Raw genomic sequence first — 19,645 nt, forward strand, 5'->3', positions numbered from 1 at the left:
AAGCACACCAAAATTGTCACAAGCAAGAAAATACATTAAATAATAATATACAATACAGACATGATATATACTAATATAATAAATAAAGTCACAAGCAATTAAACAAATGCATTTATGGAAAAACTAAGCCCAGGACTTACTCTTATAAGCACATAGACTTAAACAGTGCCAGAGCAGTGTTTAGGTATAAAGGGAACCTATTGTGAAATGGGTTGTTTCCAGAAAAATGCAGAACATAATTTGGTTGACTACAGTGAATCATTACGTAGCTATCAGGAACAGATAAAACTGTACAAAGACAGTGACAAGTCAACAGTTCCTAATATCAATCAGCAATTTCTTATCAATACTTCATGTGACAATCTTTGTACTCTAAATGGAGAAGAAAAGACAATGATAGACTCTTTTGTGGAGCTCAAGTATCAGGTACTCATGTGATTTTACAAGGAGTGATAAAGATTAAACAGATTCCATTCATTTTGAAAGAAAAATTAGGCAAATTAAGCCTCTGGCGAGCATAAACTTAAAATACAGTACTTTCTGTAAGAAAGGGGCTTGGTGGACAAGAACTGGGTATTTTGTCAGTAAACTTCTTTGCTTTCCATATAATTACCTTATTTTTTTAAATAGGAAACATCCATAAAATTTACTAGAGTGGTACAACATAAATGTGGTGCTGGGCATTAGACTTAAAAATAGTCAGTGTCCTTAAAAATATTAATTTTTAGATCTGATAGTTAAGAGGTAGAAGGTTTGCAGAAATCTCAAATTCCCCTATCAGCTACTATTTCATTGTCATTGTGGAAGCTTCTGATGGCTTGTGAAAAATAGCAAACAATCCTTTTGAAATTCCTTTAACTTTCTCACCAGTATGCCTATTTTTTGTGAAGTACAGTTACAGGCTTCTACATATTAAGATCTCAAAATTCAAACAAAATAAAATATCCACATCTTTTCATCAGCAGACCATACTTTTCACGAAGTTCTGCTTCTTTTGCAACAGTCTCTTGCAGCATCTTATTGTGTCTTTCCAGCAGGGTGTCATGTTCAGACTGCAGTGCCTGGAGTTCAGATGCATTCATCTGTGAATTATGCTGAGCATCTTGCAGCTTAACTTTAAGTTGCTCTATCACCATTTCCAACTGTTCTCTGCATGTGGAAGAAAAAGGAATATACAACATGCATTTAAAATAATTAAATTATTTCAGAACTTATACGATATCCATAACATTTTAGATAGCTCATCCAATTTGCATATTTATTAATAAATCAACACAGCACGAAGACCAAAATAATTTCAGAATGTGGGTACAGCAGAAACAATCAGATTCTGTTTCAACATAGATACAATTAGGTTTGCCACATCCCATCTGAACGGCATGGAATGCAACAATTGGGGTAGAAAGCATGACTGACAGCACTTTCTACTTCAAGGAGGGACAAGACAGAAGGAAAATAATATATGGGAATCAAATGGGAGAAACAATTTCTTCTTAAAAGTGGTGAGGCTTTTTTTTCATTTGTTTAGTAAATGCACATCAGTTCAATAAGACCAAATACAGGGGACAAATGGTTGGAGTAGATTTTGAGCAAATTACTAGAAAGCAACATCAAGTCCATAACAGATAAACTCAGTTGCTCAGAAACAATTCAAAATCAGAAATATCAGGAAGAAAAAAATCTTAAGTCACAAGCATTCTTTTTTTACTCATTTCTGTGTTTATATATGCAGACTCCTTCATTATCTAATGAACTGTGTATCTCACTAATCCTTACAGTTGATACTTGTAAATAATTTCTTTGGGAACCGTTTGTCATCTGTTTATTGCTTAACCAATTTGTTTCCAAGACAGTTCTCTCTCACAAAAAAATTATCAATACCAGAACTTCTTAAAATGCTGCAAATAAGAGAGTCAAAGAAATGCAGCTCTTACAGTTTGGCTGCTTCAAAAGCAAGAATGTTCCAAAAACCCCAAACCCTAAATCCGAGTCCTCTAACAAGGCACCAGTCGCCCTCTGGTGGATGTTTGGCCACAATTGCCGTGGTCCGTGTCAGAAACGAATCCTGGCATCTCACACAGAAACGCCCAGTCTGTCACCAAGGGCAGCCATCGATGACTAATAAAAATAACTTGCACAAACTGATTGACTTCTGCAGTGAGTTGAGACATTTTCTGAAGGGAATATGGATTTATCTGGCTTATGACTGTACTTAAAGGATTTTCAGGGAACTTTTGGAAGTGCAATTCTTTCCTTCCAAGTCTTTCCTTGTATGATACAATATACAGGATTTCATAAATATGCAGTAACTGATGATTGAATTGGCATCCAGAGCTCTACCAACACTTAACCACTCACTCCTGAAAAAGTTCAAAGTGAGCTCAGCTGAACTGAACAAATCTCCTCTTTTCCTCTTTGTTGCAAATGGCACTTGGCTACTTCACATCAGAGAAAATGACGTGTCAAGTCTACACACAATGTGCAGGCTAATTTCTGCTCATGAGAGTCATAAAAAACTTCCTAAGACTTTACTTCTCCTTCCAACTGTAATAATAGGTTATCTACACAAAAATAATGGTTAAAAAGACAAATCCAGGTATTAGAAATGAATATAGTACCACGACGGTAGGAACTGATAATATCTCTTCTGTTCAGCTAGGCAGAGCCACAGTCAGATTACAATCAAGTAAAAATGTGAGTTTTACCTTTCTTGTTTGGCTCCTTCAGATTCTGTCCGAGCAGTAGATTTATTCTTTTGCTGTTTTAGAACATTATGAACACGGACTTTGTAGCTCTCAAATTCAGATGTAACAGATGCTTGTTCAGCCTATCACACAGAAAACAAAGCTCTAAGTTATACTATTGACCATTGCTCCCTTATTTCTCTACAATGAAATGCATCTTACACTGAAACAAATTAAAACCACCAGCTGCATTTCCTTCTTTAAAATAGATAATTAAAACAGTGACCATAACAATGTTTCTTTAGATTTTAACTGAGTATCATATAATGCGAAACTTGAGTCACTGATTTTCAACATACTAGTATTAAAGAAAAGAAAGAATACTTGAAAATTCAAAAACTGTATTCAACTGAGAGATTCATAAGCCAGGGGATCTATGAACAGCTTTAAATGAAGGCAAAGGTGGCAGAAAATACTAGTTTTAATTCTGTTTCTCTCCAATACTACAAGGGTGACAAAAAATCTAACATGCCATGAAGTTATGCATAATTCTGAGGAGCTAAGTCAGTCTTGCAATGATATTACATAGCACCAGATACAATATTCTATTTGACTGTAAAGGTGCTTGGTCTGTCTTTTCTTCTAAATTCAGTTGTTGCCTGAGTTTCTGTGGACATACAGAAAGCTGCCTCACATCACAGTAGCTTCATCCTTGACTTGTCAGTTGAAAGATTATTGCCACCCTTCCAGTACTCATGTTGCATATTCCTCTTAAAAAAAAAAAAACAAAACAGCACTGACATAGGTTTTCTTTCCTGGATCTTAGGACAAGCTCATGGATTCATTAGTCACTCCCATTTACAGGTAATGAAAATGTTCTCATCTCTACGAGAAGGATTTTGGAAACTTTTCCTTCAGCTGAACTGGTGACTGAAATTCTACAGAACTGACTCTGATTAGCCACTGGTCCAGATTTTCAGAGCCTGTACATTTTGTAGCCATCTTCTTTACATTAATCCTTTGCTTATCTTCCTGTCAAACTGTGTGAATATTCCTAAGACCTCAGGTACACAGCCTTAAATGTCAGCATGATTTCTGTTTTCTACTATCTGCTTTGGTGTTGACATTTCCTTTAGAGGGAATTTTCCTTTGCTAATAACCTTGCAATAGTATCTATTTTCCATATGTAGGGCATCTAAAAAGGAAAGCTAATCCTCCAAGAGGTTCAAGCCATACCAATATGGAAGAATCTACAACGTTGCTGATTTCACAGCATCACAGAGCAAACCACCACAGACAGGTAGTGTAAGCACCCAGGTATGAAGAATACACTTGTAAACCATGATCTATGTGTACCAGCATAAGTAAGGAAAACCTCCTCTGGCAGCAATCATAAAGTTTGTACATTTAAGTTCAGCTTTTTAAAATGTAGAAGTTCTTTTGAGAGGCTGCATTCAGCTGTTGCTTACCTGCAGGATCCACCTACCACCACACCTACCATACAACAGTGCCATAGAGTAGTACAGTAATCCCCACAAAAGTGGTTTGAACATAAGAGTCCTACTATATTTTGAATCTGTTTGTCTCCAATGCAAACATTGCATACCAGAACCAAACAGGGTTACATGAGCAAAAAAATCCCAGAAACAATAACAAACTTCAGCAACAGTGTCAGTTTTCCATGTAGTTCAGTTGCCAATTAAGAAGCTGCTCATATTTCAGCATGCTAAAAGGTGCTTGCAAATATATTTATCACAGCTTTTTTTTCTTTGAAGTGGTATCTGCATTAATTGGTTTTATATAAAGAAAGATATATTCCTTTTTTTCATTTGTGCTCTTTTCTTTAAAGACTCTTCTTTTCCCTGAGTGTACACTTACTGAGCATCTTAAATAAACCCTGGGTCCCCACTACCACAAGTTTTTCCCTACTGTAAATAGCAGTATGCAAGTCCAGATGTTTCACCCCAAGTGATACACGTTAACCAGGACAGTCTGGCCTGTCCTTTATACCACCACTCAATACTGGGGTAATTCGCAATACTTGACAGACAAAAAGAGAAGAGTGAAAAATCTGCAAAATATTTTTGAAGAAGCAAAGGGTCCAAATAATCTCCCTTCTTAAGCCTCTAAGATTACTTCTTCTACTGGAATACCTGGGCTGCTCTGCATTCTTCTTGCAGGGTTGCAATTTTTTGCTGGCAAGCACTCATCGTACGCTGGTGCTGCTCCGAAGACGTTCGCAGCTGCTCCTGAACTTTATGCTTTTCTGATGTCAGCACAGCCACTTGAATCTGAAAAAGTCAGTTGAAAACTTCACTATCACAAAAACTTTTCTTACTTCTCCAAGGCAACAGAACCTAGTACTCTACTACAGTAATTCCTGCACAGAACTGGTGAATACAAAATTAAAATCTAACCAAAATAGAATAAAAAAAATAGACACGGGTTACCATGTAATAATTTTTAAAAAGTGATGCTGTTTAAAGAGAGTATTGAAGATATAATTACAATGCTGGGATGGAAGCATTTAAGAAAGCCAACCTCTCTCCCTTGTCTGCTTCTTTCATTACATTCTAATCCCTCTCTATTCTGTATACAGATGGACAATACTTAAGATTTTTGCTGACAATGTTGTGCTTTTCTCTTTTCAAAAAGAGCAACTTCCATTTTTAAAGAAACATTAAAAAATATATTCCAGTTACAAGCTTCAAACTCCACAGTCTTCTCCTTTGAAGAAGAAAAAAGACAGGGTAAATCCACTTAAATAAAATCATAGGAAAAAATATTTGAGGAAAGCAGCAAACAGACAAAACTCACTTAAGAAAAAGAACCAGTAACCTAAAAGTAAGAATAGCACCTCTTTATTCTTCAGCCTATATTCCATGTGCCCAGTACAAATCACACTCTCACTACTTAAATGAGAAAACTTGTACTAACAAAAAGTGAAGTTTCTTGCCTTATAGGCTTCCACTTGCTGTTGACTGGCTTCCAGCTCCCCTTTCAGTGATGCCTGCAACATTAGATGGTCATTTTCCTGCAAGATAAAATTACCTGGAGATTAAAAAAAACCCTCCAAACCTCAGTAACCTAAAAATTCAGCTACCGGCTGTTTTTTAAAATCTAATTTAAAAATAGAATGCACAGTCATTAGCATATGAACTTACAGCTTGTTTTGAATCAGCCAGTTCTTTTTTGGTTTTCACCAGGAGCTGTTTTATCTTGGCATTTCTTTCCTCATCCTGTTGCACAGTTGACTGAAGTGACTCTAATGCAGAGAAAAACAATTATATACAAAGGAAATTTCCCCTCTTACATTTCCTAAAAAATGCTGTAAAATATTTTAAAAAATTCCAACAGATTCCTTAAGGGCTGCAAAAAAGTAGCTTACAGTAACTTTAGTAAACTTTTCCTAAGTTATCACAAAGATCTTAAAATAAATGAAATCTTTTTACACTTGAGCATAGGAAAAAATGGAATTTTCACATGGTAATCAGTAAAGTTTTATGAGTGTGGTTTATCTGAATGAAACCCTTGTCAGTCACCAATATTTAGAACTTATGAATAACTTTATCAGGTAATAAACACAGTATAACAGGCAGGTAAATTGGCTTTTAAGTGCTGAACACTGGATTAAGTGATTGATAACCTAGTAAAGGTTCCTCTAAGACAAAATTGCAACTGTTTAGTATTCCCTGCAAAGCTTACCCTCACTTGCTGACTTGAGAAGTTGTTTCTGAATTGTTATCTTTGAACACTGCTAAATATACCATAGTGAATCTTCTGTTTATAGTTTACTCACTTATTTCTTCCTGTAGGGTCTCTTGTTTCTGTTTCTGAATCCCTGTTTCTTGCTCAAGATCTTCTATTCTGCTGTCTTTATCAGTAATCTTCTGATTAAGTTCTTTTACTAGCCTTTCATAATCAGCTATTTCCATATCCATCAGCGTACTCTTTTGAGCATCCTGCAAGGTACACAAAATAAAGTTAGAGCTTACTGCTAAGACTTTTGTAATTCTGTAAAAAACTATATTGCCCATCAGACAGAGATTTTGTCTCTATCCATATCCACAAATATCACCCATCCATTGGATTTCCATATCCTAAGTAAATAATCTGTTTTCAAACAAGAATTAAAAGCTTTCAAAAACCTGTGGCTAGTTTTATCAGTAGGTATTTTGTATGTATTACTTTTTGTCATCTTCAGTCCTTACAACCAAGGCAATTTCTCAACTGTGCACTATACATTGTACTCCAGATATCTGAATTCTATTCCTATTTTTACTCATGAAAGGCCACATAACCCAAGCTAAAAAAAGAAACAAAAAACAAAACCAAAACCAATTCCAAAAGTACATTTCAGCTCTTCAAGCACACAACCAGGGGCAAAACCCCTCACATTCTCCCTTTTGCAAATCTCCAGCTTTAAAGTCCTCAGAACAGAAAGGGAGGCATTCAACACAGCCAGATGGGCCAAAATCTTTGGTAGTCCATTAGGCACTAACATGGATAGCAACTCTACCTTTCTGGCCAGCTCTAGTTCTTGCATAGTTTTCTGCAGATGTTTCTTTTCCTTCTGAAGCTGCATCTGAAGCTCCTCCATTTCTCGGAGAGCACCACTATGTTCCTGAAATTTAAGTAGTTGTCAATTATGCAGTCCAGTTTCAAAACAGATGCCAACATCTTTCTATACTTAGACACATACACACACACGCATACAAACACACTTGTGTTGTACAAAGATAGCCGATCCCTTTCTTAGGAAATCACTGTGAACCAGAGAAAAACCAACAATACTATGAAGTGGTTTTCACATTCTGTATAACTACCCCTAACCTGAACTGACAGCCTTGCAAAGTTCTTTCAATGAACAGACTAAGTTTTCAAAAAAGTCAAGTAACATGGAGGGAAAGTGCAAAACCTTGTCTATGCAAACACAGTTTATAAAGGTTAAACAGAAATCACATCCATTGAAAGTAATGCTTCAGCCCATTCACCATCTCTATGAAGTACTACCTTTGTTTTCTGCTCTCTTAGAAGTTTTTCAGCCTCTAGTTCTTTGTCAGCCTTTGCTTTGGCTCTTTGTATCTCCAGTATCTGAGTTTCCAGCAGCTTAGCATTATTTTGCACTGTTTCAACACGAGCTAGGAGGTCTTCATTAGCAGAGCGTAACTGATCATGCTGAAATTAGCACAGTAGAATGGTAAAAACATAAGCTGAATTTATGTGCAATGTTAACAGATAAAATATTTTCTGTATTTAAAAAAAAATACCCAACACTGATTTCTATCCAAATCCCTTACAAACAACACTCCTACAGATGAGTTTTGTCCAGCTTAATTTTGTTAAACCACATTAATAAACAGGTGAAATTAAAGTCATTAGCACATTCTGGTTATTTTGTTCAGTTAATTTGCCCAGCTTTCTATAAAACGGCAAGAATCAAAAGAAATCTGAAAAAAATACTAAAAAAACTTATGCTTTCTGCATTATCATGTTTTCCTTGCAACAATATAGTATTTCAAATATACACTTCAAATACAGCTGCTGTATTTATAAACAAATGAACATACTAGTAACTCCTAAAAAAGGCTGAACTGCAAACTTTGACTGAACCACCAAGTCTTCCACCAGTACAAAGTAAGAATTCTACTGCATCAGGCATACTTTTGCAATGACTATAACAGATTTAATTTTGACATTTTCAATGATGTATCTTAGTCTTTATTTTGCCTATTAAGAATGAGGTATAAGCGAAAGACGTCAACTACCTAAACACTGTTTTATTTACAAATTCTTTACAACAAACTTGAAAAGCACAAAGCCTGCATAATCAGCAGAATATATACTATTATTTCTTATTTCTTCCTATGCCATTTACTACTGGCTTGTGTTTATAAGGAAACAGTGGTCTAGGTGGATCTCCGGTGTATGGGGCCTGGGAGTTTAAATCCTAAATACCAAACCCATTGCAGTTAGCTTTGCAAAAATGTGTCTCACAGCCCCTTAATTACCATTTCAGACTCTTCTGAATGCCACTGTAGTACTCTACAATGCATCTTAAAGTCTAATCCTTGTGAAACATGCGAAATTCATAACAAATTTAGTGTATTTAAACATTCTGTTGATTAAAGAAAAAAAATAAAAAACCCCAAAGCCAAATTTTGTTGAAGAGATAGAAGAAAAAATGTCTCAGTTAAAGGTTACTGCACTTTATGAGAAGCGTAGGTGTGCAGTCAGAGAAACAGTGCAAGTTTGATACTTGCAGCAGAGCTGCAGATCCAAAATCAAGCCAGAGATGATCTGCTCTTTTTATGAGTTGACCTGGGATAAATTAAACTCCTTCTATTGACAAAGTAAGACATTCTAGATATATTTATCTTTGTCATGGCCCAGGTAAGGTATCAGATGTTGAAAAGGAACAAACAAACCACTCTGAATTTCAAGTTACTATTTAAAACACACGTAGGTTATGAAACTAGAGTAACAATCACATGATTAGAACTTGCAACCAATAGGCTGAATTTATTTTTATGGTACTTATCAATAGATCAGATCCACATACAGAACTGACCTGCTCAGACGACACCTGTAGCTGTCTTGTGAGGTCCTCTATCTGACGTTCAAGATTATTTGCTCTGCCTTTTTCAGAATCCAGCTGTTCTCCTTGTTTGTCATATTCCATCAAAAGATTCTTAACACATACAAACACAAAGGCATAATTTTTCACAAGATGTATTGCATAAGCACATTCTATACCTCTGAGATGTGTTTACCTAGTATTTCATTATATGAGTTGTCTTACTGCAACATCAGAAATATCAGAATGAAATTAAAGCTATCATTCCATTACAGGCTCTGGTAGAAACTCCTTTCAGTTCCTGACATTCTAGAATAATTCAGGCTGGAAGATAGCTCAGCAGGTGTCATTCTCCTGCTTAAAGCAGAGTCAGCAGTGAGATGAGACCAGGTTGCTCAGAGCTTTGTCCAATCATGTTTTTCCAAGGATCTGCCTCCAAGAATGGAGATGGCTACTCCACTAAGCAACCTATTCCAAAGCTCGACCATTCTCATACCATAAAAATGTTTATTCATGTATCCAGTTGGAATCTCTCCTTTCAATTGAGGACTACTGTCTTATCTTGCACTACCATTAATAACCTGACCCTCTTCCCTCTGTAATGTCTTTGTAGGTACTGGAAGACTCCTATCAGGTTCCTTCAAAGTTTTCTGCAGGCTGAGCAGCTTCTCATCACTTATTCCAGTCTCTTGACCAACCTGTCATCCCTCCACTGAAATCACTTCAAGTTAGCAATGTCTTTCTTGTATTTGGGGGGAGAAGAAGGAACAAGAGTCGATGTAAGACTCACGGTGATGTCACACAATCACTTAGATGGGAGATGATCTTTAAGATCATTGAATCCAACTGTAAACCCAGCACTGCCAAATCCAGCACTAACATATGTCCTTAAGTGCCATGTTTACCTCATATACTTGTATATAAAGTGCTTGCTGTGTTTATTTATTGTATTTTAAATACCACCAGGGATGGTGATTCCATTGCTTCTCTGTTCTAACGCTCAAGCACCCTTCTTGTAAAGAAATTGTTCCTAATATCCAATCTAAACCTCCTCTAGTAGAACTTAAGGACATTTCCCTCTTGTTGCTTGAGAGAAAAGACTGATTCCCACCTGACTACACCCTCCTTTCAGGTATTTGAGAGAGTGATAAGCCTCCCCTGAGCCTGCTGTTCTCCAGACCACCTAACCTCAGGTCCCTCAGCTTCTCCTCCTAAGTCTTACAGGGAACAGCTTTCTCTTGGGTAAGCAATGCTGACTTGTCACCTGCTTCTGCTTCATGTGCTCAGAGATGTGCTCCAAGAAGACTTGCTCCCAGGAAATTACAAGTTTGTTTTCATCATTTAAGGGTTTTCAAACTGATCTTCAATTTTATGAACTTTTCAGAATTCACAGGGATTTATGTTTTGCCTAGCAACACATTGCTTGGTATGCATGATGCTAGATTCAAAAGAATGAAAAATAGCATTCCAGTAGAAAGGAAGTGTTTCATTTTCTTCTGACAACAGCTGCATGGTTCCCTTAAGAGAGCCTTACAGTTCTTGATTCTGGTATTCAACTGCACTGACACAATTTCTTTTGCCAAACATAATTGTGCAAGTAAATAGCAGTGTATATCCAGGCTAGGCTTCAAACCCAAAGTATTTTCTGACAGTTTACTGTCTTTTGTGAATGCAGCACTATTCTTACCTTATAGCTTTCAGCTCCTTGAATTACATCTTTCATTGAAGCAGACAATTGATCTTTTTCTGATCGAACCAACTCCAACTCTTCCTTCAGAGTCTGCACCTTATTAAAAAGAAATGTGTGTCATTAAAACAAAGCCCCCCATGCAAAATCTTCTTCATATTGGGAATTAGTCAGGGTACCTCTTTTCGGCTGGCATCTAATTCTTTCTTGGCTTTCACAGCAACCACTTTGATTTTATTTAGCTTCTCTCCTTTTTCGGCAGATTCTTTTTCGAGCATCCCTAAAAGAAATATATAAGAAAGTTAAAAAAATACACCCTTCCATTTCTTCCCAAGAAATGAAATGAAATGAAATTCAATTAGAACACAAACATCAGCAAGACTTTAAAACCAAACAAAATATAAAGCATGGGGAGATGTTCAAGTGTTTCATTCAGTCAAGCATTTAATTTGAAGCTAAAACATCCAGACATACAGAGAATTTAGGGGGAATCTTTCCCTGCACAATCTTTCCCTGTTTCAGAAGCTTCCATCACAGTTAAGAGTAATATTTCTGTCTACTTCTACACAGATTTAACAACTCAGAAGCATTTTCCTGCTCTTGTGTTGGAATAACTACAATAAAACAACAGTAGTTTTGGCAGTGTTGCCTCCCTTTCCTTCTGGTAGCCTTGGGAATTCTTACTGATAAATTTCCCACATTAAAAAATAAAGATTAAATCCACTATACTGTTTATAGACAGATGTACAGAAAAAGAAAAAGCCTTAAAAAGTATCAAATAATATCCAACTTAAAATTGCTAACGTTTTAAATTCCCAGTGGAGGGAATACTGCAGGAAGATACTTAATATCCATGTCTTCGTCAACTTGTGGAAATACAGGGCAATCATGCAAAGAAAGAAAAGGTAACAATCCAAAGAAGCCAGATCATGTATAAAAGAAAAAAGTGAGAAAGATACCAATTTTTTCTTGAAGCTCTGCTACTGAAGACTGTTCATCAGTTTTCTCAGTCATTGTTTCCATTAAATTCTGTATTATAAACAAAGATATAAGAAGTATTACAAACATTTCTTTGTGGTACCTGTTTTGTCCCTAACAAGGCACCAGAAGTTTCAGCTACAGCTAAAACTGTTTATGTTCTTACAATCAGGAAAGCCTTTATGAGCAACTTTGTATCAGCTTGATGAAAGTACAGTTATGCTGAAAGCAGAACATTCCAATCTTTTAAGAGCTGCTTTCCATCCTGTCCAAGGGTAAAAAAGGGGAGACCCCCTCATTCTGCAGCTGTCAGCTTTACAAAACCAGCACTTCCCAAGACCTGAAGCTAATGCAGATCAAGAAGCTTTGTTTGAGATGGAACCCAGAAAGTCAGAGGTGAAAGATTATGAGGTTAGGTAGTCCATCTAGTCAATTGATTGCTTCAAGGGATATTGATAGGAATAAAGGTTCAATTACAAGCAACTTTTATCAAAAAAGCATTATGATTGGTTTTGTTTCATTTTTTTTCTTGGGGGGAAGAAGGGAATTCTGAGGTGCTAGAAAAGTCAGAAATATGTGCTTTCTACAAGGGAGACTCACTTTCAGGCCAAGGGAAAAAAAGGAAAAAAAAAAACAGAAAAGAGAGAATTGAAAGTATTTTTTGAACCTTAATTTTGAAGACTTTAGAGGTTTAGTCTTTATACTTCAATAACAAAATATAACCTTTAGAGAACTCAGTTCGTCTTTCACATTTCTAAGCTCAGTTTCCTTTTGTTCCAGAATGAAATTTAAGTCGTCTTGTTTTTCAGATCCTTTTTGCTGTTCTTGTATTTGATTTTCATAAAGAGCAAGTTTTTGACTCATCTCTTCAGTATTAGCTAAAAGATCTTGATTTTCAATCCTTGTTTTTTCACTGGCATTTCTCAACTCCTGGATATCACGTTGAAGCGCTTCTTTTTCAGACAACAGTCCTTCCAGTTCTTCTCTCAAAAGATTCTTCTCTTTTTCAAAATCCTGAATCAGGGATCTATGTTCTCTATGTTGAGCTGCATTTTCTTCCTCTAATCTCTCAACTTCTCGCTGCAAACTAATTACTTCCTCCTCCTTTTGAAGAGCAAGGCACTGCTCTTCTTTAATTTTTGACAAGCATTCACTTGCAATTTTTAACAAGTTAAGAGAATCATATTCTTCATTAGAATCTGAAATGCTGAAACCCACTTGCTCAAGTAAGTGGTACAGCTGAGTTCTTACAAGGGATGTGTGCACTTGTTCATTTTCAAGTAATGTTGATATATGGTCTTTTTCTGCAGCCATTATTTGTAGTTTCTTTTCTAAGTTTTCAGACTGCTCTTTCAATACTGAACAACTATCTTTTTCAGATGTAGTCTTTCCCAGCTCTTCACTTAATTCACCTTTTTCCTGAATGAGTTTCTTATTTTCCTCACGGAGAGTGTGCACTTCAGATGAAAGCTGCTCTTTATCACGCACCAGAGATTCAATCTGTTTTTCTAATTGTTCTAGCATTTGAGCATTTTCACCCTTAGAAATTAAAGCTTCATTCAGTCTCTCTGTTAATTCCTCTACCTTTTGCTTCAGGTCATTATTGTCCTGGTTAGCACAATCTACTTCTTGCTGAAGTTCCTGAATTCTAACTTGTTTTTGCTTGCATGTTTCCTGAAGGGTTTCTCTATCTTCACTCAAGCATTTTACATCATTTAAAATATCCCTGTTTTGATCAGTAAGAGCAGTGATCTTCTCTTCCAGTTTTCTTACAGTAATCTCTTTTTGGTCAATGGAGCTTGCCATTGCACTATTGTCCTCCTGAAGACTAACAATTTTACATTTAAGTTCTCCTGTCTCTTCTGAAAATTTTTTTACTTTTTCCTGGAGGTGATTTACATTTTCAAGAAGAAGATCCCTTTCATTGAAAGCAGCCCGGAGTTTCTGTTGCAGTTGACTGACATCAGAAGCTTGCTGTTGTTTCATTGATTCCAACTCCTGGCTGATCTTTCCAGCAGATTCACCTAGCTCAGCCTGTAGAGTTTCCATTGTTTCTCTCAGGCTGTTGTAATTGGACACTGCTTCTTCTTTCTCCTGAGTTACCTTTTCAAGTTGTTCTCTAAGTTCCTGCATTTCAAAAACTAATGCCATCTGTTCTTTTTCAGAACCAGATAATAAAGTTTCATTTAGTTCAGAAATTTCTCTCTGGTGCTGATCTTTCAGATTCTGTATCTCTAATTTGTGCTCTTTTGCAGCAGTTTCATAGTGCTGTCCTGCTGCTTGAAGCTCCAATTTTAGTTTTTCAATTACACAGCAGTAATCTTCTTTAGTAAGCTGCAATTCATTTATCTTAAAATCCAAGTCTTCCCGCTCATGAAAGAACTCATCCTTCATACGATGGATTTCCTCTTCCAGTTTCATCTTGACATTGCTCATATAAGTTAACTCATCTTTTAATATACTATGTTGGGACTGGAGTTCTTCTAAACTATGCTCCAGGTACCTAACTTTTTCCTCCATTTTTGCTTTTACACAAGGTTCTTCTTGTGTATCTGCAACATCTATCTTGTTTTCTAAATTTTTATGTAGCACTTCTCTCAGCTGCTCCAAGTCATATTCACGCTGGTCAGTCTGAGCATGTATTTCATCCTTGGCATTTTTCTCTGCCAAATTATGCTGCAACTGATTTATTTGATTTTGCTTTTCTTCATTTTCTTTAGATGATATTTCAATCCGATGCATTAGTTCTGACACCTCTTCCTGATGAGCAGTTTTTAATTTTTTAAGCTCTTCATTCAGATTTTTTATTTCATTATGGTAACACTGAGAGGTGCTTTTAATAGTTTCTTGCAGATTTGTCACTTCTTTGTTTTTGTCTTCATTCACAGCTTCCAACTGCTTGTTCAGACACAAAATTTGCTCTTCATAAGTAGATTTAATTCTTTGGACATCATCTTGTAATCTTTTAACTTCTTTTTGACTATCATTGTAACATTCAACCTGTTGCACCAGCTCCATTTGTTTCTTCACTTGTTCATCTAATTCCATCTTTAGCTTTTTTAAATCCTCATTGTGCTTGCATTGTGCATTTGCTAATTCACTCTTCAGAGCTTTTATTTCTTCCAGAGAGTCAATTCTTGATTGTTCCAGTTGCTTCTGTAATTCTTCTGTTTTAGCCACTGCAGCCTAAAGAAACAAGCAAATTATTAAATACTGGTAATTTAGCACACAATATTTCCAAGTACACTGTTTACAATGATGAATTAGAAAATGTAGTAGTCCACAGTTTTAAAAACTATCATAGTTTTTAAATATCTAACTGTATCAGGACAACTCGATCCAGAAGACACTATACAGAGCATGAGAACATTTGCAAAATGAGAAAGGAAAGCTAAGTCCTAGATCATGTTTACCAGCATAATTTCACAAAATGGTCATGATGCTCTTCAGCTTTAGCAACTATTCTGATAATGCATTAAAGATCAGATTAATTTTAGAGCATCAAATCCAGGTATCTGGAATATAATAATATCCATCAATTGCAAGTAATTCAGTCTTCACTTTCTCATTAAATGAGATTATTTATATAATCTCAATACAATATAGGTGCCTTGGCTGACAGGCTCTTTCTTATGAATATCTAAAGGTAAGCCTCACATGAAAATCTAAAGGTTTACCTTGTAAAGGTAAACTCGTGCTCCCATGGAAAGACAGAGCTGATTGACTGAAGCCAATGTAGGCTTTTAATGCAAGACTGAATTCTTCTTGCAGCTGTGGATCTAGACAGCATGTATAAGATTTTTTTATTTATTACTATAAACTAGGGGGTACAGAGAAAATATGCTTTAATATATATAGCCTTTAGATTTTTAAAGATTTTTTAAAGAGACAGAACACAGGTAAGTAAAAAAAGGGATTAAAATTAGATACACAACAAGCAAACCTGGAAAATAAATAAAATTCTGAAATATTTCAGTAATGTTCCATGGCTCATTTCAGTACCTCTGCTTCTTGCTTTATTTGAACATTTTCTTTTTTCAGAGCTATGCACTGCTGCTGACTTTCAGCTTTTTCCAGAAGCACCACATCCAGCCTTTCTGTGAGAGCCTAATATTAAATGAAAAAGAACACTCAAAGAAGGGTTTCTTAACAATGGAAACAGTGTAGAAACTCACATATAGATTATGACACTTTTTGTCAAATAAACACATCAGTCAGCAATTTAAAAATTGCTTTCAGCCCAAATAAAACTGATATGAAACAGCGAGACTAAAACAATGATTTTGGGTTCTTTTAAAAATTGTGATCAGCTAACTTTTGATTACCAGGTGATGGTGGTGAAGTTCCCTTTCTGTAGAAAAGAAATCTCCATCCAAATTATTCAAAACAATTCTCTAATTGAGAAATTCCTCCTCAGTATCAATTTTCACTTTCGCATGCTATGATCCATATCTTGAGAAAAACAGATCCTGAAAGCATTTCTTGTGACATGCAACTTGAATTATGTGTTTCTAATCTATCAAATTATTATCTCAGAACTTTTCTAAATGGCTAAAGTCTTTCTGCAATGGTCACTCCAAAACAAACAAAAGCTGGTCTAACCAGCCAAACAAGGAAAAATCTTGCTGGGGACATTTGTAGAGTCACAGAATAGTTTGGGTAGGTGGGGACCTTTAAAGGCTATCTAGTCTAACCCCCTGCATTCAACTCCATCAGGTAGCTCAGAACCCCATTCAACCTGATCTTGAATATTTCCAAGGGTGGGGAATCTACCACCTCTCTGAGCAACCTTTTCCAATGTTTCACTGCCCTCTGTGTAAAAAAAAATCTTCCTTATATCTGATCTAAATCAACCCTCTTTTCGTTTAAAACTCCATTATCCCTTGTTCTATTGCAACAGGCCCTTCTGAAGTTTGTCCACATCTTATAAGCTCCCTTCAAGTACTGAAGTGCTGTGGTAAGCTCTGCCTGGAAAGTGTACTACTTTGTACTATTCCTCACAGAGCCAAGAGTGTTTGCTGGCGAGTGGAGTAGGGATGTGAGGGGAGAAGGAAAAAAAAAGGTTTTAGGAAGTGTCTTGGACTCCTCAGATTGATTCCATTCAATTTGAATAATGGTTTTCAAGCTATTGACATTTTACCAAATTATTTCTGTGGATTTATTTCAGCTAACTTTACATAATACAATAGAAAACAACTACATATTCCTACCTGAATAATATCATCAGCTCCTGCAGTAGCTGCTTTAGATCTGAGTTCTTCAATTTCTTTCTCCAGTTCTTAAAATGTAAAGAAATGTTACAGTATGAATTGATGCTGCATCACAGTAGCAAATTTTAGTAAATCCTGTGCCTGACAACACTTCTATTCAAATCAGAGAAGTCTTTTACATCACCAATTTTTGTTTGTTACTGAGTGATAGACAGGACTAACAGAAAGAGAATAAATATTCCGTACTATTTCTCCAGTCCTGACACCGAGCATGATTTCCTGAGGAAGCAAAACTTCCTGGCTTGGATAGAGGGACAACAGATAGAAAGTCTTCTGAAGATCATCCATCTTACCTTCTATTTCATGGTCAATTTAAATCAGAGGAAAGATACTCAGTTTCTACTGTTTCTCTAAAAATAGGCAGCAAGCAGAAGAACAAGATCTTATGAATAACCACACTGAGGAAAAGGCTGGTACAGCCCATTTCTGTATCCTTATTGTTTCAGAGGGCAGCTACCAGCAGTCAGCATAACTGTCATTCCAAACAAGGGGAAGTGGCACCAGTCCAAGTAGTGGGCCACTAGAGGAAAAGAGACTGCAGAGTGGACAAGGACAGCAAATGAAAGCACAGATTTACAGGTACTTTTAGGTTAAGCATAAAAATTTGTTTGGTATATTTTACAATCTCTTGTTAAAGCAATAAATGATCAAATATAAAGTAGTAATCTATCAAAGAAGTCATTGTTCTCTACAACAAACTAAACTCTACTAATTATGCAAAAAAATACCAGACATTCCTCCTCCCATTTGCTTCCTGAAAAGCAACCTGCACCAATATGGGGAAGAGACAATGACAAATCCCACTTCAACTTTTCCACAAGCTACACTGTTCCATCATGCCATACTGTCAGACCAAAATTAATTTAATACCCGACAAAAGCAATGCTTCTTTTCTTCTCTTTCTTAATCAAATTACTTCAGTCCTTATCCTCCCACCATAAAGAGCAAAATTGAAGAAAAATAAAATCTAGTATTTTTGCCTAGAATTTAAATCTACCTCTCAAAAACACACAGTGATATTTGAAGAGGTCAGGTAGTGTCAAGCATTAAGGCAGAAATTGCACTTTCCAGTAAAATACCTGCACATCTTGACTTCACTTTCTGTATAAGCATCATTTGCTTTTTTGCAAACTTGATGAGGTCTTCTTTGGGCAATGTGTCCAGCTGTAAAGCAAGTATATATCAGGGAAAAACAAGTTTCCTCTAACCCAGAGGGAAATAGAAACAAGGCATTTCAGTATCTGACTTCCAAAAAGCTGAATTTTAGGACAAGAAACTCTTACCACACATTTGCAAGAAGTGTAACATTTCAAAGAAGAATAACAATCCAAGTTACTGATGTTCTGTTATCCAATTCTGTTATTTCAATTACAGTAACAGAAACTACTCCTCATTCTGTACTTTTCTGAAACAATTCTGAAGCACGCAATTGGGCAGCATTGGTTAGGAAAACAGTTAGGAAGGATTACAATTCAGTAATACAATTTGAACAATATTTCGAAAATAGCATGCTGACCTAACATTGTCATTGTTTAAATTTACTTCCACTGTATGCAAAGATGTCTGTGTCCATTATGAAAAAGACTGCTGCCAAAACTGGATGCTATTAATAATTTATCAAATATAACAGGAAGTGAACATATCAAAAAGAGATTTTTTTCCTCATGGTTTCCAAAACACTTTATCTTAATGTTTATAAGTTAATTTTTCCTGTCTAGAAGAAATGTTAAAAATATCTTTGTCTTCCTATTAGTCACAGCCTGCATGCTAACCCTTGCAACTACTTCTATCCAAATAAATTAGGTTTGTGAGGACTGATTACCTTTGATTTGCCTGATCCTGGTGTCCCAGAAGATGCCACCATCTCCTGCCCAGCATCTTGAACCTACAACAAAATGAAGTACACTCTGCAGTAACAGACTTTTTGGTGTAAGACTACCAAAAGAACTAACTGAAAGTCTCCAAACAGAGAGGAACTGAATATAGTGAAAGCACAAGAAAAAAAGCAAAATAAAATTTTTAAAACATGTATTTGTAGGATGAGTCAGAAAGATAGTGGAAAAAGATCTACTGTGACTATTAGAACAGCAGAATGGAAAGCTCCCAGTGTCCAAACCATGATTTTATTATTCCATTACTGAATGGACATCTAGAGCTGATATAGTATTGCAAATTAATTTTATTTGCAAGCAGTTTCAAAAGCATGACTCACTATCTTGCTCTTAAAGAGCCATTAAAAAAAAAAAAGAAAGAACAACAACAACACCGAAACAAAAAAAAAACCAAACAAAACACCCAACCCCCCCCAGGCAACAACAAAAACAACCACCCAAAAAAACTTGTAGAGAAGTTGCAGTTAAATCAAACCTTGAGAACTTCTGAACCACATAAGCTCCTAATCTTTTTTTGTTTCCTTCTTAAAGACTGGTTTATCACTACAACTGTTAGC

The 19,645-nt window shown here is 35.9% G+C and overlaps 1 protein-coding gene across 2 annotated transcripts in view; it reads right to left on the reverse strand.

Annotated features, from left to right (window-relative positions):
* The window catches only part of GCC2 (GRIP and coiled-coil domain containing 2), a 28,073-nt gene extending 8,992 nt beyond the window's left edge, over positions 1 to 19,081 (reverse strand). The window contains exons 1-17 of one of the 2 annotated variants that reach the window (XR_004081640.1): positions 19,019 to 19,080; positions 18,276 to 18,360; positions 17,137 to 17,204; positions 15,929 to 16,033; positions 12,650 to 15,112; positions 11,908 to 11,977; positions 11,128 to 11,228; positions 10,949 to 11,047; positions 9,256 to 9,375; positions 7,698 to 7,862; positions 7,204 to 7,308; positions 6,484 to 6,646; positions 5,849 to 5,949; positions 5,641 to 5,718; positions 4,838 to 4,975; positions 2,706 to 2,827; positions 973 to 1,149 (exon numbers count right to left, since the gene is read on the reverse strand). Coding sequence is in view for 1 of the 2 variants with exons in the window: in XM_014306627.2 (XP_014162102.1) it covers positions 973 to 1,149; positions 2,706 to 2,827; positions 4,838 to 4,975; positions 5,641 to 5,718; positions 5,849 to 5,949; positions 6,484 to 6,646; positions 7,204 to 7,308; positions 7,698 to 7,862; positions 9,256 to 9,375; positions 10,949 to 11,047; positions 11,128 to 11,228; positions 11,908 to 11,977; positions 12,650 to 15,112; positions 15,929 to 16,033; positions 17,137 to 17,204; positions 18,276 to 18,360; positions 19,019 to 19,060 (4,202 nt within the window). In the remaining variant the exon portion in view is untranslated. Of the gene's footprint in view, positions 1 to 972; positions 1,150 to 2,705; positions 2,828 to 4,837; positions 4,976 to 5,640; positions 5,719 to 5,848; positions 5,950 to 6,483; positions 6,647 to 7,203; positions 7,309 to 7,697; positions 7,863 to 9,255; positions 9,376 to 10,948; positions 11,048 to 11,127; positions 11,229 to 11,907; positions 11,978 to 12,649; positions 15,113 to 15,928; positions 16,034 to 17,136; positions 17,205 to 18,275; positions 18,361 to 19,018 lie in introns of both variants that reach the window. The other variant, XM_014306627.2, reaches the window with a different exon arrangement.
* Positions 19,082 to 19,645: the final 564 nt, after the last annotated feature.

This window comes from Geospiza fortis, unplaced genomic scaffold (genome assembly GCF_000277835.1).
Source record: "Geospiza fortis unplaced genomic scaffold, GeoFor_1.0 scaffold192, whole genome shotgun sequence".
Lineage (NCBI taxonomy): Eukaryota > Metazoa > Chordata > Aves > Passeriformes > Thraupidae > Geospiza > Geospiza fortis.